This window comes from Psammomys obesus, unplaced genomic scaffold, assembly GCF_907164565.1.
Source record: "Psammomys obesus unplaced genomic scaffold, mPsaObe1.curated_primary_1811, whole genome shotgun sequence".
Lineage (NCBI taxonomy): Eukaryota > Metazoa > Chordata > Mammalia > Rodentia > Muridae > Psammomys > Psammomys obesus.
This window is the reverse complement of record NW_026596149.1, coordinates 11,392,493-11,418,008: the sequence shown is the minus strand read 5'-3', so window position 1 is coordinate 11,418,008 and position 25,516 is coordinate 11,392,493. Positions and strand designations below refer to the sequence as shown.

General features: G+C 47.6%; 1 protein-coding gene across 3 annotated transcripts in view; it reads left to right on the top strand.

The window, feature by feature from the left end:
• The first annotated feature begins 10,895 nt into the window (after window positions 1–10,895).
• Window positions 10,896–25,516, top strand: part of Camk1d (calcium/calmodulin dependent protein kinase ID) — a 392,540-nt gene continuing 377,919 nt past the window's right edge. For all 3 annotated transcript variants that reach the window (XM_055593882.1, XM_055593883.1, XM_055593884.1), the window contains exon 1: window positions 10,896–10,987. In XM_055593882.1, the coding sequence (XP_055449857.1) occupies window positions 10,896–10,987 (92 nt within the window). The remainder of the gene's footprint in view (window positions 10,988–25,516) is intronic.

Sequence of the window (25,516 nt, the reverse complement as noted above, 5' to 3'; positions counted from 1 at the left end):
GGGAAGCGGGGTCTCCCCATCTAGAGAGGCTCAACGGGAGTCTTTCAGTAGGCACTGCCACCGGAAGTATATACTTTTTACTCTGCCACTAAAGTATATATGTAGAACAGTGATAGATTACACAGGCTTTATTTAAAAGGCTTGCCGCCTGCAGAGGCAAGGCTCTCCTAGGGACTGGTGAATTGGCAGAGTCTTGTTAATTGATAGGGTTTTTGTTTTGTTTTGCTTTGCTTTGCTCCAGCTAGAGAACCCCTGCTGGATCAAAGAGTCTTGCGACATGCCAGGATTATTTACATCTAATATAAAATGCTCCCATCTAGTGTAAGTCTTGGAGGTGGGTGATTCAGGGAATGGGTTTTCGTTTGAATTCATTTATTTCATAATCCAAATGGAAAGCAAAACCCCAATCCCCACCCTACCTCCGAAAGGAGCCAGATGTGACAGTGGGGGGGGGGGATGCATACTATTAATACTACATGTTGTCGGCTGCCTCTCTCTGGAGCAGTCTAAAGTACCTTGCAGAAATACCTCACCATCCCCATATGGTATTCCTGGTTAAAGAAAGGACTGGGAAATGTCTGACGTCAAGGCGAGTGTGACAGGCCAGAGGAGATGTGGGTTCTTCCGTTCTTCACAACACCTTGCTCTGCTCTGTATTTAAGGCACCCAACACTGGGATGCGGGGGGACGTACCTAGTCTTTGGACTTTATCATGTTACGAAAACAACAACAAACGACTATTTACAACCATCTCTGTTGTCCCTGAATGTTGTTTCTCCCTGTGGCCCTATGGCAAAAAGCCTGAACAAGCAAACAGTTCTCACCAGGCAGACTGATGGAGCCAATTACTTGCTGACTAGCTTCCTGCATCCATCTATGTGCAAAGTCACTCACTAGCAGCGCTCCCGCCCGCTCCCGCCCATTCACCAGCCACAGGATGTTCAGGCACAGCGCTGTGGAGCTGGGGTTCTCATGAATGAACTCGAGCTGGGAGACCACATCACCTGTAGGGGTGTGATAGTGGACCACACTTAGAACTCTGGCTATTTAGGCTGTCTTTGACACATCCTCAGGACTTCAACCCAGACCTGAAGATCCCTTAAGGCTAGCAGTTCAGATCCATACCTGACATCCAGTATAGGGATTCAAGAAGCAGCATCGGGACTTTTTTCTGAAGCTCCTGTTGTGAACTCCTTCAAAGACTTTCCGAATTTATTGAGGTTAAAGCTTGTGTCACACCAAAGGCAGAAAAGCAGTCATAGGGTCCTCTACTCCTTATCAGTGACAGAGCCAGTGCAGAGTATTGATTTGTTACATTCATCAAAGCACTTAACAGTTCCATGTTAGGTTAAGTGAGGCCTTTTCCCAAACAGACCTTTTAAGTTTGTCTGGGCTCATCTGCTGCCGACCCCCTGCTAGGCTCTCTAACCCAACACATAACACACTCTTGCTGAAATCAGAGGCTAATATGGTATTTTTGGTCATCATTAGCACCATTTGCCAAATATACTCAGCCCTCTGTATCCATGCACTTGCAGATTCAACCAACTGTGGATGGAAAATGTTTGGTGTTTTTTTTTTTTAAAATTTCATCTTTCCTGGACATGTACAGACCTTTCTTCCTTGTCATTATCCCCTCAAGCAGTACAGTGTAACAACTATTTACATAGCATTTACATCTTGTTAGGTACGGTAAGTCAACTAGAGGTGATTTACAGTGTATGGGAGGAGTATGTGGGCTTTATGCAAATACTACGCCATAAAGAACTCCAGTGTCCCTAGACATTGATGGCTGTGTTTCTACCTCTTTACCTTCTGGGTACAATGACAGGGTGCCAGGATGCCACTTTCTGGCTCCTATGCATTGGGTGGGGCTGTGCCACTCATGTCAGCTAATGACTTGTAAGCAAAAGTAATATCTGTCACTTTGGGGATACAATAATTAATTGCCAGTTCAAGACTTGAATTGGATTCCCTTTGCCATAGCAGCTAGGAGAGTCTGAGATTGTGCTGCACTCAGGTCCCTAATTAATTCACGAAGGATGTGAGAAATCTTTGTCATCATCACCCAATATAATTTTGGGATTGGAATAAAAACTATTCTAGTCTCATGGTTTCACCATTCTCGGTTTAGTATTTTTTGCATGCTTTCCCATCTTCAAATCCACACCCTACTCTGTCTACTTGGCAGCTTCACCCTGATCCTTCCAGAATGTCCTTACCAGGCATCTTTTCTGCATAGCCACTTTTGAGGCCTCCTGGATGCTGGCACTCTTCAGCTGTGCTTGGCCCTGGTTTCTGTGAGCATCTCTGTCGCAGCCAGTACTGGGCACTTTCCTTGTTCCTGAGACAAAATACTAGACAGTAGCGACATAGGAAAGGAAAAGTAAGTTAGTCATGGTGTGGGAGGGCCGGGCAGCAGAAGCTCCAGGCAGGTGGTCACATTGTATCTGCAGTTGGGGAGCAGAGAGACATGACCGCTTGTGCTCAGCTGGTTTCCTCCTTTATGTTCGGTCTGGGACCCCAGGTCATGGAATAGTGACACCCACACTTGAGGGGCATGTGACTTCCCTCCTCAGTCAAACTTTTCTCAAGTCACCCTCACAATCATCCCAGACATGGGGCTCCATGGTGACTTTAAACATGAAGTTGACAATGAAGACTGACCGCCATGGAGCTAAATCTCATTTTATTATTGTTGTTTATGCACCTTCCTTTCTCTTTTAGACTTTGAGCATCTCTGGGGTAAGAGTTGCACTCCACCCATTTTTCTATGCATAGTTTCTAGTTTGAGCTACAAGCCAGGGAATGTCTTACAGGGCAGTCGAGGCTCTCAGAAATGTTGAAGGACAGAGGAGAGGCTTGCACATCGGTGTTGGACTTAACAGTCCTAGCTCAGTGGTAGAATGTTTGCCTGGCATGTGCAAATCTTGATTCAATCCTCAGCCCTGCAGAAAAGGTGGAAAGGGAGAGGAGAAGGAGTTGGGGGAAAGAGTTTAAAGTCCTTAAGTTCCCAGATATAATATAGATGATGATTTGATAATTTGATAAATTTAATATATACCAAATTTTGGAAGGTATCTGTTAAAACTAAAGTCTTTTTGATTCAAAATTATTATCTATATAGTTCAAATACTTGAAAGAAAAAAAATCATAAATCATACTTTCTTCTAATACTTACGAGTTAGCTTTTAGATATGAAATGGTTTTTAAAAGATAGGAGAGACAGCTTTTGAGAAAAAAACTTTAAAAAAATTTTTTTTAAGTTTCTACTAAGCCAGACATGGTTGCACATGCCCTTAATCCCATCACTAGGAAGGTGGAGAGGCAGGCGGATCTCTGAGTTTGAGGCCAGCCTGGTCTACAACCAGAACAGCCAGAGGTATACGGAGAAACCTTGTCCCCCAAAACCAGCCAGCCAACCAACTAACCAAGCAAGCAAACAAAAATAAAGTGTTTGTTTAATCCTAGTTCTGCTAACAAAATAAATGAAAAAAAAAAAAAAGAAAAGAAAATGAAACTGAAAATATGTCTTGGATAATAAAACTTTTCTTTATTGCAGATGACTGCATAGATTTTCTTTTCTTTTTATTTTAAAGTGATTTTTCATATTATAGGAGTGGCTTAGTTTACAACATGCTTGCTGTGAACCTAGGGTCAGATACCTGACCTGCATGGTGGTATACTGTACCGCCAGTGCAGGGGGCAGGGGGAAGAGCAGCTCTGTAGCTCTCCAGCCAGCCAGTCTAGAGGAAACATGAGCTTCAGCTTCCGGATCTCAAAAAGTGAAGTGGAGTCTGAAGGGATGGCGCAGTGGTTGAGAGCACTTGCTGTTCTTTTAAGGAAGACCCGATAGGTTCCCAGCACCCACACTGGGCATCCCAGAACTGCCTGTCGCTCCAGCTTCTGTGCATCCACACTCTCTTTGGCTGCCTCAGGAACCAGTACACATGGTGTTGAGTCACACCGACCCAGACAAATAAAATAAAATAATCATACACACAAAGTTAGACAAAATATATTTTAGGAATATACCAGACATGGACCGTCTGGCTTCCATAAGCACATATACAGAAGTATGTGTGCTCACCTATGAACATACACATACAAAACACACACACACACACACACACACACACACACCAAAATAAATGGATACCATTCTGAGTGTCTGAAGCAGGTGAAGTAAGCTTTTCTTCAGCCTAGATAACCAGGGGAGACTCCATTTCTTAGGACTAGTTCCCTACATGTGAGGCAGCAGCATATTTACTGTCCTTAATTCCCAAGGCACATCTCTGCGTACCGACAAATGCATTCCATTGAGTTGTTAAGAATACACTCTCAATTCTAATATAAACTGACAAGACAGTGTCTCAGTGTCAGCCAGCAGAAGAAGCAAAATGCACATCTGGCAGAGAGTTGGGGAATGTGTGCACTTTTCTCAGACCTAAGGCACATGGTCCCAGAATAAGTCTTCTGCATAAATACCCAAGGGGCTGTGCTCACTGAAAAGTCTCTTGTGGTGAAAAAAATAAAGAAAAAGCAAGCAAGCAAGTGAGGGAAGGAAGGAAGGAAAGAAGGAAGGAAAAATAAAATGAAACTGGAAAAGCAGTTTGGATAATAAAAACTTACCTCTGGAGCTATAGTAATCTTATTTCGGTTTTGACTTAATGATCCTCTCTTTTCTGCCTTTTTAAAAAAGATTATCTTTATATGCCGACAGAGGTTCGGTGGCGTACTGGTTGGGAGTACGGCTCTGGACAGGCTCCTTGGGTTTCCTTCTCTCATGCTGTCTAGGACCTGGGACATACGACTTAGCTTTACCAAGTCTTAGTCCCGTTCTCTGTAGAAGAGGAATGCAATTACTTCAAAATGTGGCATGGGGATTAAGACCTGAAGACAGGCAAAGCATTTAGATGAGGGCCTGTTGCACAACGTGAATTCAACAATTGTTAGCTATTGCTGTGAGATTCCTATATTCCAAGTCCCTTCCTTGGGACTTTATTTTATTCAAATAATGTTGTGGTGTGTGTGTGCGCGCACACGTGGCTTACCAGCTAAGCCATCTCCTCAGCCCAATTTTAATTTTATGATTACAGGTGTATTTTTGAAAATATCTCATTTATTTTATGGTTGTGGTGCTAGGGGATCAAATCCAGAGCTTTATGCATGCTGGGCAAGTAAGGCACGACTGAATTCCATCTCTAACGCTAGTCACCGTCTGTCATCAGGCATGGGCGTTGGAGAGTCTGCGATAGGGCTGGGTCTGGAGTGTAGGACTGTAATCTCCACTATTGGGGAAGCTGAGGCAGGTGGTTTGCAAGTTCAAGGCCAGCCTGGAAAACTTAGTGAGAGCCTATATTAAAAATAGTGAGTAAGAACAGGGAGGTGGTGGTGCATACCTTTGATCTCAGCACTCAGGAGACAGACGGAGAAGGAACTCTGAGTTCGAGGCCAGCCTGGTCTATAGAGTTCCAGGACTACACAGAAAAACCTTGTCTAGAAAAAAAAAACCTAAAAACCCAAACCAAACCAACAACAACAAGAATAACAATAACAAAAAAGCCCCTCCAAAATCAATACCACCCCCTGAAAAAAAAAAAAAAAAAAAAGCAAGCCGTTCGAGAGCACTGGCTATTCTTCCAGAGGACCCAGCTTTGAGCCTCTGCATAGAAACAGTGGCTTGTGCCCTTCTGTAACTCTAGTTCCAGGGGACCTGACATGTTCTGCTGACCTTCAAAGGCACCATGTGCAAATACGGTACATGAACACACAGACAAGCACTCACACAAATAAAATAAATTAAAAAAAATGTTTTTAAGTAGTAAAAGAAAGATGAGTTTACAGCTCAGTAATAATGCCTGAAAAGGAAAACAGGGTGGCATATAGACACGGTATAGAATTAATAGTTGTGTATCTTCCTAATACATGTGAACTGGCTTTTTAAAAAAGAAAACTCAAGTATATCTCTGGAGATAGTTAATTTTATTAGGACATCTTGGTATAGATAACTCATATACTCTTGTTGTATTTATTCCCCCCCTCTTGTCTTTCTCCCCCCTACCCCAGGCTAGAATCTCAGGGATCAAGGTATACCAGCCAAGTGCTCTACCCTTTACCCCTTCAAAATTTTGTATTTATTTTTATGTATGAGTGTGCTGTCTGAACAAATGTCTTTGACCGCATGTGTGCCTGGTACTTGCAATGGTCAGTGATCGGGATCCCCTGGGATTGGAGTTAGGGATGACCTGTGAGCCATCAGGTAGGTGCTGGGAATGAGTCTGGGCCCTCTGCAAGAGCAGTGAGTGCTCTTAACTGCTGAGCCACCACTGCAGATTAATAATGTTTTTAGGAAAAAAACCTAAACAAAACTTATTGTATTTCCAGTGATAAAGTAATAGTAATACTGGATAAGCTTTTCATCATATAAAAAAAAAAATGCACTGGTTGAGGTGGCCTGAAATATCATCTACCTAGTTGATGTGCTATTGGCCTCACTACAAACTGTTTTGAATTACACCGAAGCTTATGCACAAACTGGTAGGATACCTGGGGCTTGGACCTCATTTCTGGATTTCCAGGCCTTTCCATCTCAGCTTGCCTAACTGGCTTATCATATCAGGTACAATAGTCTGAAGAGAGGTAATTTAGCAATTTTCAAATTTAATCTGCACATTTGCTTTAGATAACACAACCTGTATTTCTCCAGCACCATTTGCTCAGTACTCAACCTGGGTCATATAAATTGGGGATTAGCTGGAAAGAGTTTATGAGTGTAAAATTAGTAACCCTTTAATGATGAGTCATTAAAATGCCTGTTCCTTGAGCTCTCTAACTAAACAAATGCTGCGGGCTTTAGGGAAATATAAAGGCTTTGAACCTCTGTGGATCATGGTCCCACCATTATCACAAATGCCAGGTGGGCCAAGGGTAGCTCAGTGGGAAGGCAGGTGCTTGGCACTTGTGAGGCACTGGTTTCAATCTCCAAAGCCCAAGCCAAAAACCAAACTGAAACCAACCAACCAACCATCCAACCAACCATCCATCACCCACCCACCCAACCAACCAAAAAACAACCCATGCAAACAATAAAAAAGAAAAGCCTGGGAACACACGAAATGACAACTTTCAACGGACAGAAGGCCCATTTTGTGCACATAGCTGTGTGTTGTAGTCCAGCCTCCTGATCCCCTTCTCTTCCAAGTATGTCTGTGGGCCACATTCAGGCAGTACCTACAGAGGCCAGAAGAGGGCGTCAGACCCACCCCCATTGAAGTTACAGATTGTTGTAAACGCCATGTGGGTGCTGGGAATCCTAGTCCTCTGGAAGAGTTAACTGCCCAGCCATCTCTCCAGCCCCTGCAGCATTCTCAAGGGATGAAAGGTCTGAGTTTTAGTTGTTCTTTCCAGGATCAAGAGATTTTGTTTATTTTACATGGCATCTGGTGAGGGAGAAATGAAAATAATACAGCCCCAGTGAATGTGTCTTTGGCATTTCCATTTTCTGTGGGTCACTGGATCTGGTCTTCTGGGTGTGACTGACTTGCCAGCTCTCTATTAAAAAGCTATTTTTTTTCCTCAGGCATCTAGTCCAGATGGAAATAGCTTCTTAACCAAAGAACTAACATCATTACAGAGTTTGGACAAGAAAACAAGCCCCTTCACAGCATTGATACCAGCACAACAAGCATCAAATAGCCGGCCCAGGTCTATTTCGTTATCCATTCAAACATTCCTTTAGGGAACAGTCACAGTGTCTAAACTTCTGTGAGCCAATGCTGGGAATGCAAGCAGTGGTGAGAACGCCAAGAGCCTTGCTCTCAAGGAGCTTTGTGTAGCCTGGTAGAAAAGTCATGCCTCAAGGCATGACTCACACTCCTGAGTGTGTGTGTGCTTGTGTGCATACACGTGGATATGGAGGACAAAGGACAGCCTCAAGTGTCACCCCTCATTGACTTTTCATTTCACTTGTTATTATTATTATTTTCTTTTAGTCACCTCTTACTGGCCTAGAACTCACCAAGTCAGCTAGCCTGGCTGGTTGGTGGGCTGCTGTGCCCCAGGATCCATGTATCTTCACCTTTACCACCTCAGAATCACAAGTGCTTGCCACCATACCTACTGTGTTATTAATTATTATTATTGTTGCTAAAGCAAAAAACAAAAGGAGCACATAGCAAAACACCAAAAAACCCACCTGGATTTAGGGATCAAACTCAGGTTCTCTCGTGTGCAAGGCAAGTACTTCACCTGCTGAGCCATCTCCCATGTCCTTACCGCTACTTTTTCTTACGCTTTTCTGTTCCTGTGAAGTTGCCTGTTTTGGATCAAACAGGGGCAGAGAGGGAGAAGAAGGGGGAGAGGGAGAAAGGAAGCAACCAAGAAGGGGCCTGGGACAGTGTGAGCTGGGCTCTCAGTTGACTCACGCCTGTCCATATTGCACAGCTTGTATGCAATAAAAGATACCCTTATATGGAATCCATATTGGAGGGAATGCTGGATGCTTTGGACTTTTGGGATGTCTCCATCTTTGAGAGTGGTTCTTTAGTTCTCTCTCTTACACACACACACACACACACACACAGATAAGGAGTTTTATACATCCTCATGTAGGCATAATGACATTCTGAGGTGGATCCCAGAAGATTAAAATGGAGATGCAGTGACCTCCTAGCCTGTCATAACATCAGTGTGCCCCATTACTCATGTGTCTGTGGTAATGGTGGTGTAGACACACCTACAGCGCCGTGCTCTGCCCAGAAGTACTACAGATCTCATTATTTGGGTAGATAATACTTGACAATAGATGGCTCTTCCTGGTTTATCTGTTTACAGCGTTGAATTTCTTACTCATAGAAAAAGTTGACGGTAAGTCCGTTTGCTGTATTATGCTGCCAGCTCCCTCTGGTATCTTGTGTTTACTGTGCCTCTTGATTGCATCATTTTGTCTTGATTTAATTTCATGTTTTGTTCATTATGGTCCTAGGAGGAACAGGCTGTTTCTCCCCAACCCCCACCCCCGCGAGTGTGTGTACCTCGATGGGGTAGCTGGGTGTAGGCTACCCCATCGAGGCCTGTGTAAGTAGACTTAACATGATCCTACAGCCACTCAGGTGTCACTCCTAACAACCAATGGTTACGGCCTGGCCCCCCTCTGCTCTTCCAGAGCCTAGGACTAAAGGCCACTGAAAGATGGAAAACACCACTGAGATTCCAGGGGTAGGTGGAATCTACCCTTCCTTGGGGGTCCCCAAGTGGCTTGAAGGCAGAGCCTCTGGCCAGGCAGAACCAAAAGGGAGGTGCTGGGGAAAGATTCTTTTTCTGAAAGCAGGTTCCTACCTCCCGTCTCTCAGATTGGAACAGTCCTGGGAAAATGGGACAGGTGTCCCCAATCAAGAGACAGGGCTGTTTACTCAACTCCGCAGAGCAGCCCTAAGGGAGAGGAAGTCTTGCTACAGAGAAAATTTCCGATCAAGAGGTAGTCCCTGCCAGTTGGAGACGTAAGACCCCCCCACCCCCGCCTACAGTCCTCTAACAGGTGAACACCTGGAGCTGGGCGACAGATCAGAGTTCACTCTGTAGACCCGAGGCCTGAGGGAATTCTCTGTTTCTCTGCCTCTACCACCTATTAAGTAAGCCATCCGCGGGACAGGCTGGTGGGGGAAGGCGGGAAGAGAAGGCACTTGACTTCACCTTTCCATGGAACGCTAGGTTTTGGCCACAGCCTCAGGGCATTAGGAGCGAATCCGAAGGGTTCAAACACTCATCTGTCCAATCACTCCAGTCCCGGGCCAGGCCAGCCACGGTGTCCTGCACCCACCTACCGCTTGGCCACGCAATAACCCCAGGAGTTTTGCTCTCAAAGGGCCCACCAGGCAGTAATTGGCCCGCCCTGGGCATGCCCGTCCCGTACACTCCGAGGCTCCGGGTAGCGGTTCCGAAATTGACGTGAGGCCGATTTTGGTGCAATGCGAATTAGCTCCAGCAGCCGAGTCGGGAGGAGACTGCCGAGCTCCCCGAGCGCCCGCTGGGGCCAAGCTGGGGCCAGGAGTCTACGCCGGCGCGCCGGTGGCTCCATTCAGGCCGCCGCCCATTGCCTTGGCAACCAGCCCTCACCCACCCTCCCGCACCTCAGGCTTGGGCTACCAGCTCTCGGGTGTGGGAAGGCGGCCCGCCCCGGGCGCCCCGAATCCGAGAGCCGTGCGTCCCCACCTCGCCGGGCTCTTCCGAGCGCCAAGCAGAGGCGCCCCCTCCTGCCCAAAGAGGGAAAGCCCGGGCGCCCCCAGCCTTGACTTCATAATAAAGCTCCCCAAAAGGCGAGGGCTCCCCCGCGCGTTCCAGCGCCTTGCACCTGCCGGGTTCCCCTACCGGTCCTCACGGGAGGACCCAGGCTGCGGGGACAGCCCAGGAGCGTCCGTAGCCCCGCGGTCAAGCGCGGCGCCCCGGCTCCCGGGGCATCGGCGCTCCCGGGGAGGGGAGGGGAGGGGAGCGGGCATCCCCGAAGGCCGCCTCGCGGGAGGCGGGGAGGCTGCCGGGTGCACCAGGAGGGCGGGGAGCCCGAGGAGGCGGGCTGGGGGAGTAGGGCGGGTGGCGGGGAGGGGAGCAGGAGCCAGGCAAGAAAGTAGCAGAAAGTGAGGTTGGCAGGCGGCGCAGAGGCAGGAAGTCTGTGCCGGAGAGCAGTAGAAATTAGAGCCAGGGAGGGACCGCGGCGGCAGCAGTCTCGGCGAAAGAGGAAACTGCCGAAGAGGAAGCTCTGCGGCAGCCGGAGCCTCCCCGAGAGCCGCATCCTCCCGCTGCTCTGCATCCCCGCGCCCGGCATCCCCCTGCGCCCGCCCCGCGCCCCCGGCGCCCCCTCCCCAGCGCACCCCCGGCCGCCCCACAGCGCTAGTCTGGCCATGGCCCGGGAGAACGGCGAGAGCAGCTCGTCCTGGAAAAAGCAAGCGGAAGACATCAAGAAGATCTTCGAGTTCAAGGAGACCCTCGGAACGTAAGTGGGTGCTGGGGACCAGAGGGCGGTAGCGGCATCGGCGGCCGCTGCATTGGCGGCTCCAGCTGCTGCCGCCGTCACCGCCGCGGCGGCAGGAATTGGCTGGTCGCTGCGTCCTCATTGTCCCACGGTCCGCTCTTGCGGAGACCCTCTGCGAGTCTGCCGCGTGGGTCTGCGCCCACGGGTGACACCTCTGCTGGGCGGGGGAGGGGAGCGCGCTGGGCGCGCAGAGAACGGCCCACGCGGGCGGGCGACTTTCCATTTCCCTCGCCACCACCGCCCTCCACCGATTTTTTTTCCTTCTCACGCGTGACTGTGGGCTGAGCATGGTGGTTCTCGCCTCTCTCTAGCTGTGTGCACTTACTCATCGTGTGTATGGGCGCCCTGGGTCGACGAGTTAAGCTTTATGGTCTTGTCCTTACATCATATCTTTCTGTGGAATCGATAGATGCACGCACTGGGTGTAGAAAAGACTTTGGGTGGCCCGCAGAATGACGGGAGGGAAGAATTACACAGGACTCAAAGTGAAATGTGGGCAGAGCCTCACGCAGGGTCGGAGGCACGCGCTGGGGTGCGTGTCCGGGTGGGAGGAGGGTTACTGAGTCCTCGGGGGCGGTCCTCTCCGAGGCTCACGCTTGATGGGTTACGTCTCAAGAAAGCAGAAATCGTCAAAAGTGTGTGTCATCAGTGCCCCGAACATGTGCCGCCCGGTGCAGCTGCAGTTCCTTTCCTGCGCAGGAGTTGGTTTGGTTTTGTTTTGAAGCGCCTCACAGGGAGCTACCCGGGCTGTGAAAGAATTCAGCGCTGCTGAATGAGCCTCAAGTTTACGTTATTTTCTTCCCCTACTTGATCAGTTTTTGTTTTGATCAGTGTCTGTTCGTGTGGATGCAGTCACACACGTACTGCCTGGAATGAGCGTTGTGTTGGGGTTTAGGGGGTGCCGACGACACGGGGGAGAAAGAGGAGGCGTTTCCCGGGCACATTTGTGTTGCTGGGGTGCTTTTCTTTCCTTCTGTCCTTTCAACCTTCTTATTTTCTGCGCTTGCTTTGCATTTCCAGGACCCCATTTGCAAACCTGCTGTAAGCTCAGAGTCCTGCAGCTACTACCTATTGCTAATTGCGTCCTCTCACCCCTTCCCCACCTCCGGAGGCAGTGGGTCTCCCAGAGAGAAGCTGCAGGGTGGCGTTCTGAGTTGTGCTCCCGGATTCCCAGGGCAGGCCTGTGCAGTAGGCTGAGCGTCGGAACAGGTCACCCTCTGCGGCTGCTGGCACCAGGGACGGTACCTCTGGGCACCTACTTGCTATCTTTGTGGAAATAAAACAAGAGGGCCCTTAGCTTTTCAGCAGAAGGAGCTCCCTGTTAAGAGGTCACTTCTGGTCCAAACTTTTAAATTTGTTTGAAGCTGCTACTCTGAGACACACAAGTTAACAGGAAACCAGAAATGGACCTTTTGCTTGTCAATCGGGGAGCTGGCATGTGGCTGCAGAGAGGGGATTGGAGGTTGGGGAGTAAGAGTCTCATGTCTTTTACCCGCCTGGAGGAACCCCTGGCCTGCTGCCTTCAGGCAGGTGGATACAATCTCCCTTCTCCTCGCTGGCAAAGGCCCAGCACCACGCTTGCACCTCTGCAGTGGTCAGGCTGCTGAGCTCAGGGAGGCGGCTCTGAGCGGATTGTGCTGTGTAACACGCTGTTGGGGTTGACAGGAGTGGCCTCCATGTCTGCAAAGAACGGAGCTTTGCCTTCACGCTGACCTGAGCTGAGGCAGAACGGCCTCATGGACTTGACCTGTGCCAGCGATCTGGTTCTCTCCTAGGGTGCCTTCTGTCTGGAAGTGATTCCTTGGGAAGAAACGCCCTGGTGTGATGCTGACAGGGTACCCAAAATGATACTAGAAATACAGTGATCAAGATTTCTAAAAAATTGAATGACATAATAGTATTGACAATTATAGTGACGCTCTTAAAGGTATACAAAGCATTAGGCGTTTAAGTTTCTCATGTGTAATTAATTTAACTCACACAATGAATGTATGTGTTTAAATTTAGTTATTTAAGGCTACCCATAGTTTTCGGATGATGAGACTGAGGCAGCAGAGAGCCCGTGAGCTAATGAGCTAGCTATTAAGTGATGGAGATAACATTCAGAGCCAGACAGAAGAGGCCTGAGTTGAGTGGGCACACGTGTGTTCCAATGCGTGTGGAGGCCAGAGGCACACAGTGGATTGTCTCGCTCCTCTGTTCTCTGCCTTACTCTTTGAGGCAGGGTCTCACACTGAACCTGGGGTTTATCCATTTGGCTAGAGTATTGGCCAGGGACCCAGCTGTGCTGGGGTGAGGGCTGCCTTGCCCAGCTTTTATGTGGCCTGTGGGAATGCAAATTCAGGTCCCCATGCTTGGGTGACAGACTCTTTACTGACTTTCCAGCTCCAGAACACCTCTCCGTGATCCTCAATGGTGTTCAGCTACTTCATAGTCTAAAAACGACAATTGAACACGAGGGTAGGGAATGCAGCTGAGTGGTAGATGCTTACCTCCCGTGTGAGGCCTGAGTAACATCCCAGGACTACACATAATTTAAAGAGGGGCTTTAGTCTATGGGAAAACCAATCTTAATAAGGATACACACAAGACACTATTATGAATAACCTGCTGTCTAAATATGCAAAGGATTTCAAAGTTCTTGGATTATCACCATGGTACTATCTCCCTGAACTTGCTGGAGGTGGTCCCAAGTTGAGAATGTCTGGCTCACCCTGGGCCAAGTCTAGTGACCTTGGCCCGAGTCTTAACTGTAGAAGTTACTTTCTGTCCCTTCAGTGTGGGTTTTAAATCTGGTCTTTTATTTATAATGGAGTCTAGTGGGAACCAGAGGCATTGACAATAATAATTGGACTCTGTGCCCAAAGATCTGTGTAGCTTCCATCACACCGTTCTCTATGCCTTCACCAAACATCTTCAAGATCCTAAGGCAGAAAAGCCCTGCCAGAAACTGGATCTGGAGGACTGAAGGGGAAACTGAGGGAGAGGGGCGGGGCAGGATCCTGGCATGGGTCTGTCTAATGCGTCTTTAAGTCAGGCCCCAGGAAATACTTTCAACCTCTCTGCTTCACTTTTAGTATTCTGCAAAGGGGGATCCCAGAACCTAACCAGATCTCTGGATGAGGTGGTGAGACTTAATTACTGTTTATTAATCAACAACATGTTTTCAGATCCTTGGCACACAGTGAGAGCAAATAAATGTTGTGTAACAGCAAATTAGGAATGGTAAAGATTTCTGTTGGTGCATTCGCTAGGCTGTTAGAGGCTCTCTGCTGGAGGGGTGTGCATGTGTGTGTGTGTGTGCATGCACACACACAGGAACATGCATATGTGCACATAACACGTAGGTGAGTAGGCCAGAGAACAGTCTTGGCCTCAGTCCTTATCCTTATCCTCAGTCCTCAATCCCCTGCTTTTTTTTTTTTTTTTTTTTTTTTTGAGTCCTGTTGGCTTGGAACTCACTAAGCAGGCAGCAAGCCTGTGGCCTGCCTCTGCTTCTCCAGCTGGCTTACATAAGTGCACGCTACCATGCCTAGAGTTTTGTTTTTATTATTTTAAAAATTTTATAAAAGGTGGGTTCTGGGAATTGAACTCGCCCCGCTGGCACGTTTGCAAGGCAAACACCTTACTGAGACAGGGTTTTTCATTGGCCTGGAATTCACCTATTAGCTAGGCTAGCTAGCCAGGGAGCCTAGATATTTGCCTGTCTCTACTTCCCCAGGGTTGGGGTTAGCAGCACCATAATACCCAGCTTTTACATGGGTGCTGGGACCAAACTCTCAGGTTCATATGCATGTGCAGCTTTCTCTCTCTCTCTCTCTCTCTCTCTCTCTCTCTCTCTCTCTTTTCTTTTTTAAGGCAGGGTTTCTCTGCATAGCCCTAGCTGTACTGGACTCTCTTTGTAGACTGGGCTGGCCTTAGACTCAGAGATCTGCCTGCCTCTGTCTCCCTAGTGCTAGGATTAAAGGTGTGCACTGCCTTGCTCAGCTATGGAGGGACATTTTCACAACCATTCAAGCAGCAGATGAAACAGCACAGACCAGCTGCCTATCCCGAATGGCGGACAAGCAATGGGCCTTTTTCATTAACTCAGTGCCCCTGGGTGCTGCTTTAGGAGGAGAATAAACAAGTATTTCTCTGGGGCAGGAGCCATCTTTCCCACCTGTCTTATCCTTACAGTGCCAAAATTGCTCAACAAATACACCTGTTGAGGACAAAAGTGATTGATTCATCCAAAACCCTAAACGGGAAACAGATTTACCTTTTCTTTTGGTGATGGGTGTGTCCCTGTGTATAAAGAATGCAAAGCCACTTGGGGTGGTTTGCATATTTGCACTACTGCTTAACCAATTTTTAGCATCTGTGAAGAGCATTTGAAAGACTAGAAAGAGAAGGAGGCCTGTGAAGCCTGGGGTCTCTCTGGGAGGCTACCCCAGCGGCCTTATTCACTGTTTGGATTTCTCAGTCTTGTTTGGAGGTCTGATATAAGTTTAGTTTGTACATCTAAGATTATTTCTGGAGTACCATTATTTCTGGAGTTCTAGGTGAATTGAAAAGAGATGAAGTAAAACTGTGACAGTTCCATCCGGCTAAGGCTGGAGAGAGGTCAGAGGGGAGGTGGAAGGGCCGAACTAAAGAAGAGACTTGTGAGCCTGCTCCAGGGCACACTGGAGGCGCTTGAGCAGGGGAGAGAGTTCTTGGCTTTGCTGTGATGAACACCAACTGTCAGGCTAGAGAGCAAATGTGGGAAGACCAGTTAGCAAGCTCCTGCTGTGCCCCAGTGAGTGGGAACAGAGATTCAGAACAGGCAAATACCCGGGGGTCACTCTCCGTGGTGTACTAATGCAAACGCTCAGTGGGTTCTGCGAAGCGGAATTCTGGGCTAGAGCTTCTTCCTAGAGGGTCTCCTGAGGACTGGATCTCAGGTCTCTCGTTGTGGCTTCAGCTCGTCATACACAGTCGGTTGGCTGGAGTCGGGTGGACTGCTGTGCACTCTCTTGGGAGGAATTTAGGGGTTAACTTGGTGAGCTTCCCTTTGGCTGGGTCTCCATAAATCCCTCTAATCTTTCCTTTCCCCAGATAAATCTCCTTAAATCCCCACCAATCTCTCTCCTCTCTCCCTTCTTCCTCTCCCCTCTCCAAGGGCTTAGGTGGCAGATCAGTAGGGAATTGCCATATTATTGGTCAGCTTGCCCGAGGGTGGCAGGCTCAGGGCCTCACGCCTGGGATCTCACAGCTTCTCCAATTTCACTGGGACCAGCAGGGAATCCAAAGGCCCTTGGGTTCACATTCCTTTAATTAGTGAAGGAATTTCTAATAGGTGGCTAACACAAGCCAGGCCATGAAATCATCTGGCCAATTTTTGTTTTGTTTTGTTTTTTTCTGACTCAATATGGCCAATTTCAATGCTTATATACTTAAAACAGGAGGACTCGTGGGTTCTGGGATTGATGCCAGCATTAAATTTTTTTCCTCAGTCCGGATAGGTTATGCCCTTTTGACTTTCTGTGGGGCTGGAGATCACTTCTTTTGGCTAGCTTCTGATTAGATCCTATTCAATTTTTAAAAGAAGGTTTATTATACACTGTCCATACAATGTATACAAGCTACATCATTCAAGCTCTAACCACACCAAGAATAACCTCCAAATGCATACCATAGTAGGTCAGGTTCATTCCGGGGCAGACCACGTTAATTCCATGACTTCAGCCGACAGCTCTGTGCTAGGATGCTTGTGTTTTTCAGCAGGACTGTAAGAAATGAAGGGATTTTTTTTGCCTCCATCTCACCCCATTCATATGGTGTGTGCGTGAGCGCGCACGTGTGTGTGTGTGTGTGTGTGTGTGTGTGTGTGTGTGGTGTGTATAGGCCAGAGGCCAAGCTAGGATGTAGTTCCTCAGTTCCGTCTGTCCACCTAGGTTAGGCTTAGGACCCACCTAGTTTTAGTTTGCCCTGAGCTGGGATTACAAGTACCTGCAACCATACCTGGCTTTTTAATATGGGTTCTGGGACTTGAATTTGGGTCCAACTCTTTGCCATCTGAGCTATCGCTGCAGTCCTATAGGTTCTGTTCTTGATTAACATTGGATTTAGGGGACAAGTATTTAAGATAGTTTATTTGCTGTACCTGGGAAGGGAGGCAATAAAAATGGAATAGAGAGTTCATATCAGCATCGCCGCTGGTAGCTCTGAGATACTAAGTATTTCCTTAATTTTTCTGGATCAAGGTGGGGCTAGAAGTCACCACCTCCTGGACTGTTGTAGGGGCTCAATGACATCTAAGTGGTGCCTGGCACAGAACTGGGACTGAATAAACAGGGGCTGCTATCAAACCGGAACTGCTTTCAGCAGCTGTGGCTGACTACCTACGGTTCATCTGGGCCAGGACCACGGCCCAGATGGATGCTGGTGTCTGTTGGAAATTGATTTCTGGACGCTCTTGTTGCAGCTCTGTACAATGTGTATTTAACCTTTCGGAAAATTAATTTAAGCAACCACAGACAAGCTCTCATTCAGCCAAGGGAGAGCACCTGCTGATTGTCCTTCAGGGTACGTTGATCAGCTATGAGCCTGGTTTAGATTACATGGGAGCGAGTGCAAGTTCTGTCAGGCTCCGCTACTTCCTTGCTCTGCCGTGTTTGGTCTTACTTGACCACTCTGAGCCCTTTGGCCTCCTCCACAAAACCAGGAAATCAGAGGACCCGATATGACAGTAGCAATGAAGACAGAATGGAGGGTGGACAGGGATCGCCAAGAGCAATATGTGATTTCAGGCTTGGTGAATGCCAACTGTCTCTCCTTAGTCTCCGCTCCTGGTATTGGTAGATTTGGAGACTGTACTGGACCATTCACAAGTTTTGCCAGCAGGAGGTGATTAAGCCATATAGGGCTAGCATTAACCAAAAGACTCAGCCTGAAAGCCTTCTCCAGGCCAGCTCGTGAGCGAGAGTGACCTACTTTGTCACATCCTTTCCTCTGGCTGGCTAACCAGATTTGCCTCTCTGCCTCTCGTCCTCCTTCCTGAGCTGAGTTTGACAACTCAGTCTGCATCAGCCAGTGCAAGCGTCTTCTCAGAGCTGCCCAATGGTCTCTAGGCCTCTGTGGTTCTTCTTGGGCATCAGTCTGCTGTCCCCTCAGGGTGGTGGTTTGCTTCTGCCTTGTTTCTTACCGCATATACCCAAGGTCTGGCGCATGAGCTTTGGCCCCAACCCTGAGAAGAGTATTTTAATTTGATGACTGAAGTCATTTACTTAACACGTCACTCTATCACAGACGTGTGTAGCTTACAGTCTTTGGGGCTGAAGAGATTGCTCAGTTGGCAGTACCTTGGCTAGACCCACCAAAAATGCCAGGCCATGAAGGCACGTGTTTGTAATCCGAGTACTGGGGAGGCAGAGACAGGTGTATTCTTGGGTCATTCTAGCCTGCCAGACTAGCCCGGGGAGAGACCCTGTCTCAGAAACAAGGTGGAATGACACCTGGGTTGTCTTTTGGCCTCAACACACGTTCCTACATGTTTAGACCCACCACAAGCACCTGCGCGCGCACACAGACATTCATGTGTAGGCGTGCAATGTATCCTAGTTCCCGTTCCTGCTATTGTGAAAAATAATCCTGACAAAAGCAGCTCAGCAGGGAAAGCGCTCAATGGTGCAGTCGGTGATGACAGGGAAGTCAAAACATCAGGCGCTTGAGGCAGCTGCTCGTCAGATCCACAAGCGGGAAGCAGAGGAGGAGAAATGCATGCTGCCGCTCCATTCCTTTCCTCCGTTTATGAGGTCTAGGGAATGGGGCCACTACAGTAGGGGTCTTTCCACCCTTGTTAGTGCAGCAAGACAATCCCCCAGAGGCAAGGCTGTTAATGCTAATGTCACACACAGACACAAACAGAACCCCTGGCACTGCTAGGAAGGGGACCCAGGGCCTTGCACATGATAGGCAAGTGTTCTGCCCCTGAGCGAGTCCCCAGGCATTGGAGAGTTTCAAGTATCTATGTACTGCTTTTATTTTATTGTGTTTGGGAATGTCACAGTGCACGTATATACACCACATAAGCACAGGGAAAATTTTGTTATAAGCTGGTATTTTTTTTTTTGGCAGGGGGGGAGGTTTCAGATGGGAAGTGGGAGAAGATAGGAAAAAGCTCTTAATCAGGTCACAGGCTCTAAGTATATGCTTTGGAGCGGGGTTCCAAATTGGCCATCATCCCTCTGTCCCTGGTGTTTTCCACACCAGTGGATCATCCCATTCCACACACATCAGCTGAGTGTCACACATGAACAAAAGTTCATTCTAATAGCAGCTCAGCATGGGTTTGTAGGCCCTTGCTTGTGGTGTATGCCTGGCACCATGATCTGCAGGGAACTTGACTCTACGTGCTAAACCTATTGAGGGGGTGGTTCTGTGTCTTTCATGAGCACAACTCAGATCATTGGAACAAGTCTGGCAATAACTGGGCTTGGTGTTATGGATGGAATCCTGAAAGTATCATATTGATAAAACTTTGGGCAGCTCCTGAAAGAGGACCTTATTGGTTAATAAGTCCCTTGTTGTAGGCGGCATTAATAGGTAAAATGCACCAAGGACTGTGATTCTTGCATGTGATTGCAAAGTGAGGCTGTCCTCAAGTTAGTCAAGATCTGTTTTAAGATTTCCTTCTAGGCTTTCATGGTTGTTTTCTGAGGCATATTTGCTCTAGGAAGTAAAATTTTACATGGTGATCAGAGTCCTGCTCAGGCCTAGACATCCATGAGATGAACATAAGGGACTCGACGGTTAGTGAAGTTGAAAAAGTGTTGACTTTCTGTGGCCCTTTTGGCTCCTTTTACAAGTAGGATATAATAACAAGACTTCACATTGTTTTCTGCTATTTTTGTTTCAACAAGTGTGGGTAAACATATAACATAAAACTCAACCATTGTAGCCATTTCTAACTGTATAGTCCACATTTAGAACATTGTTTTTGGCTAAACGCCACCACCATCCATCTATAGAATTTTTTTATTCTTTCCAAACTGAACCTCTGGATTTATTAATTTTCTATTTCTCTTCCCCGAGCCTCTGACAACCACTATTCCACATTCTGTCTCTCTGGTTTTGACTTCTTTAAGATGCCCTATATGAGTAGACTCATGGCCTTTTGTATATAAGCTTATTTTACCTAGACACACATACACACACATATGTTTTAGAAAGCCACTATTGAAATTATGGAGGACTTATTCTCATGACCTCATTAAATCCTAATGACTGGCTAAGCTGTTATGCACAGGTTTGATGTTGGCTCTGAATGTGATAGTGGCAGTGTTGGTTGAAGGCCAAGGTGACTGACTGTGTGAAGCATATCAGTGTTTTTTGCTAGCTTGCTGGTTATGGTGATAACATTCCTTGACTTACTGTTATGGAATGCCCTCTTCTGCCCTCATCACCATCACATCTAAAGATGTCCCCAGACTCAGCAGTGTGACAGAACCTGGTGCCAAGACGAGATTCTGCTTAACAGGCTTGTAGAGAGCTAATAATACACATGAGAGAAAAGGAGATGAACAATAGTCACATCCAAGGTTGGCTGACACTCCCTGACTGGACAAGATGTGGGAATGTGGCTTCTCAGTTGCTCTATGACAGGTGATACAAACTAAATACCATTTCACACACAGCCCTTTCTTCTGACAAAGTGCAAATACCCCATACTTTTAGGCCAACTTCTTAGCCATGTTTCATGTAGCCCAGGGTAGCCCCAAATTTGCTATGTAGCCATAGATGACCCTCAACTTCTGATCTTCCTGTATCTGCCTTCCAAGTGCGGGGATTGTACGCGTGGACTACAATTAGTTTATGTGCTACTGAAGACTGGAGGCGGGGTCTTGTGCATGCTAGACAGGTGCTATGTCCCCATCCTCTGTAGTTCGGATCTTAGATGTTTACCAAGCACTCCTGAGGTTAAACGCTTGTTTTGATCTTGAAAACTGGTGGAAGGTGGTGAAACTTTCAAAAGCTGGGTGCTACTGAGAGGCCTTTGGGAGTGATGATGGGACTCCAGGTTCTACATCTCTTTCCCTCTGGGGTTTGGCCACCGGGTGAGCATCTGCTCTACTGTAGTACCCTGTTTTCCCACAGGTCCAGAAGCGATGGGGCTAGCAACCCTGCCCTGCCGAAACTGAGCCCAATGAGACTCCTTCTCTTGGTCTTTTGTGTTACAGTGACAGAAAGCTAGCTGATACACTCCCTTGAGAAGGCTTTCAGAACCAGTCCATCTTGCAATTAGATGATTGTAAAGGAATGTTAATTCAGAGGATGGCTGCTCTGGCAAGAGATCACATCCAAAGACCTTCTAGGCCTGTGTGATCCAGCTGGAATACAGACACACCTTTAATCTTAGGAGACAGAGGCAAGCAGATCTGAGTTCAAGGCCAGCCTGGTGTAGAGAACATTTCAGCCTGGTGTAGAGAAAAGTTTAGGTCCAGGCGTGGTGGTACACACTTAATCCCAAGCAATGGAAGTCAAGTTAGTTTGTAAAAGGAAACACCCATGTCTGAAAGTGATGGCTTATTGAGTGCCAGAAAAGGTGACAAATCAGAGAATATTTACAATAGGATATGCCCAAGTCTCACGAAAAAAGGGAAGAAAGGGAAGTTACTTAAGGGGCAATGCAGAGAGAGGGGGGAAGAAGTTTTACAGGGACAATAATAGAGAGACAGATTGCAGAGAGAACTCAAGTGAAGACCAAATGAGCCAGAGGATGCGAAGGAGCCAGAACATTAGAAAAGATGCTGGAGTTCGTTTGAGGCCAAGCAGAGCAATTCAGAGGCCAAGAGAGAAGCCAGACTGAAGAAGTTAGCTGGGAGAGGGTTTTGAGCCAGAACAGTTGAGTTGAACCAACCAGCCTTGAACTCTGAAAGAACAAGAAAGGATGAGCTTATTCAGCAGTAAGTCTCAGAGGGTGAAAATGTTCTGGGCCTAGGTTAGATTGTAAGGAGTCTAGAAGCTTCCAGGACTGGGCCTAGGTTAGCAGAGGCAGGGAGTAAACCTCCGAGAAACAGGTGCATGAGAGTTCCTTTTACAGATGATGGTGTCATTCTTACTGCGTGGAGAGCAGGTGGCTTGGCAGTCTTTGTACGCAGGCTGTAAAATCAGGAGATTTGAGATTAGGTGACCTGTCCAAGGTTGCATGTAGAAGCCTGGCAATCCAGGCCAGCAGCTCTTTGCCTGAGACTTTTCTTCCTGTGCCTTGTGTGGGTAGACAGCGAGCACTGGAAAGCACAGGCCCCAGCTCCCGTGCAGCCATGGTTCCTCAAGGGCAGGCTGCTTGTGGGCTTGGTGTGCCTTGGTCATTGTTTTTACATGCCTGTGGCCTTGGGGTTCCCTTTGCAGGTGTGACTTTTCCTGAGGATGTGACGGGCTGCCGAGGACAGCAGAGTGGAGCAGTTAGGACTTTTGCTCCCTCTGCCTGCTTTCCTTGTGCTGTGGATCACAGGCCATGTGTCCCCAGATCAGCGAGGCAGTCAGAGCTGAGGGCAGGGCATAGCAGGTCCCTATGCTCCTGTGCTGAGGTGGGAACACATATCCCCATGTCCCTAGGGAGCAGGTCTTACCTACAGACAGGGCCTAGCTCAGATGGAATACCAGTGTGCTTGGTAAATGCTTAAATGCTCGTTGGGAATGAGTGATGAATAGAAGAAAAGCAACAAATGTCATTCAAATTCCAGCTATAGCACCCAAGTTGACTTTTAAGTTAAATTTTGAATTTTTTATCTTAATTTTTTTTAGTGTGTGTGTGTGTGTGTGTGTGTGTGTGTGTGTGTACGCACGCAAGTGTGCATTTACGTGTCACTGTGTGGAGGTCAGAAGACAATGTCTAGGAGCTGGTTATTTCCTTGATGTGTGTCACAGGCATGAAGCAGGCCGTCGTGCTTGGCAGCAGGCATCTGTACCCGCTGAGCTATTTTACTCCCCTGCCTTTGGAGACAAGATCTTATGTAGCTCAGGATGACCTTACACTCAGTTTACAGCTGAGGGTGACCTTGAACTCTTGATCCTCCTCTATCTCCCTAAGACTGGATTAGAGGGTGCACCACCATGCCCAGCTTATGCAGCGCCGGGTATCAAACCAGAGTCTGAGCATGATATACAAGCATTCTCAATTGTGATGTATCCCATGACCTTCCTGGAGCTTTTGTTTCTTTGTGATGTGGGGAAGATAACAGTATTCTATCCTTCCCGTTTACGGGGAGGGTCTTATCATACACACACACAGACGAAACTGAGGGATGTAGGCATGCTCCATATCATGGGGTACAAAATGAAGGGCACAAACTTGAGTTTTAAGCAGGTGGATGTTATATCCCATTATTTGACTAGTGCCTTCCAAAATGCCAGTAGGAACTCATTCCTAGGACCGACAGAGTGTTTTCAAGAATAAGAAAGTATACATTAAAGATCTGTTGGTTCTTTTTCTTGTTCCTGTGAGAAGCAACTTAATGGAGAAAGGGTTTGTTTCAGCCTACAGTTTGTCATGATGGAGTAGTCATGGCAGCAGTTGCTTAAGGCAGCTGGCCAGCAGTCAGGAGGCAGAGAGAGGGATGAGTGCTGGTTGGTGCTTTCATTTTCCTTTCCATGCAGTCCGGGACCCCTGCTCATGGAATGGTGCCACCCACAGTTGGGGTGTATCTTCCTGGCCCACTTAACCCAGTCTGGAAAAGATCTCTCACAGACATGCCCAGAGGTCGGTCTTTACTTGGCTCTGCATCCTATCAAGTTGACAATGAATGTTAGGCAGCACAGTAGCCTCTTAGAGATAGTTGTAAAAGAGTTTGTTTTGCTGGAACGAGCTTGGAGAAAGATTGAGAAGGAGATATTGAAATATCATGAGGGGTTGGGCCGGACTTAAAGGGGTGGTCATGTGGTTTGTGTAGGGAGGAGGCTGGATGGTCATGGTGGAAGAAGCAGTCCGTCTCTCATTGACTCAGTTTCCGAGCCTCTGGGGTGAGCAATGCTGGGAGAATCCTGCACGTCATCTCCGTGGCCTGTGATGGCTGTACTCTGTCATCACAGTGAAGAAGACACATGAAGAAGAATAGGTTGGGTCTCAGTTGTGAATACCAGTCTTCACAGACAGTTCCGGGGAAAGAAAGCCACAGTGGCCCTCGGGTTCCCTTCCTTGAGACCTGTGGCTATGTACAGCGTCCTGGGATCTTTGCCACCTATGTTTCTTCAAACTTAGATTCATCCTAGTGAGGGTCAGTTGTCATGTATGTGTGTGTGTTTGTTCATGTGTGCTGTACACATGTTTGCATGCATGAAGAAGCTAAAGATTAACTCTAGCTGTTGTTCTAGAAGCTGTCTATCTAGGTATTTGTTGTTGTTGCTGGTTGCTTGTTTTGAGGCAGGGTCTCTTATTGGCCTAGAGCTTGCCAGATAGTCTAGGCTTGGCTAGCTAGTGAGCTTCAGAAATGCTCCCGTCTCCACCTACAGCAGGGAAGTTAGTGTGTACCACCATGCTTCACTCTTTCTTCTTTCCTTTGTGTGTGTGTGTGTGTGTGTGTGTGTGTGTGTGTGTGTTTGGGGATTGAACTCAGATCCTCTTGCATGCAAGGCAATCATTGAGCTATCACCTCAGCTCAACCAATCTGACTTTGTTCCTTCCTTCCTTCCTTTCTTCCCAGCTTCCTTCCCTCCTTCCTGTAACTGAACCCAGGGCCTTATGCATTCTGGTTAGATGCTCTGACTCTGAGCTTTGTGTCCCCAGCAGCTGTTGTTCTTCTGCCCCAGTGTTTCTCTGATTTCACCCAAAGCCTTTCACGCTCCGAGACTCGTTCTTACATTCCTTGCCTCTGTATTTCCCCCAAATACCTTGAGCACTGAGTAATGCAGAGTTTGGTTTACCTTAAAAAAATCCTAAGCAGGCAAGTGCCTTTGTGGTCCCGGAGGGAGCCTGCTTTCCTAAATGTTTTTGTTACTGATAAGCCCTTGAGTAAGTATGTTCTCTCATATTTTCTTCCTCTGGCTTTCTTCTTTAAATCATCACTGTTTTCCACGTGTGGATTACTCACCGTTCAGATTAGCCAGCAGGAATTTTTAATCCATGGGCTTCGCCTCACTTCCTCGCTAGCCTGCTTTCAGGCCTTTCAACTGTGCAGAGGAAGATGACTTGTAGGAGAAATAACTTCAGGATGCACATCAGGACTTCGGAACAGCTCTCAGCTCCATAGTGTGGAAGGTGAACATGAAAGATGAATGATTACAATGATTCCAGCCTTCCATCAAGGCTGGCTGTGTCTGAGGCCATCCCACTGATTTTCTGTTCTCCTGCTTCACACCCCCCTCATTCCCAGTGAGGTTTCTTGCTGTCTTGAAATTCTCCCCAGAAGCGTGTGTACTTGGCTTTATCTATTTTTTTTTTTGCATGCATGTATGCAGGTGTGTGTGAAGATGTGCATGTATATGTGTGTGTGTGTGTGTGTGTGTGTGTGTGTGTGTGTGTGTGTGTGT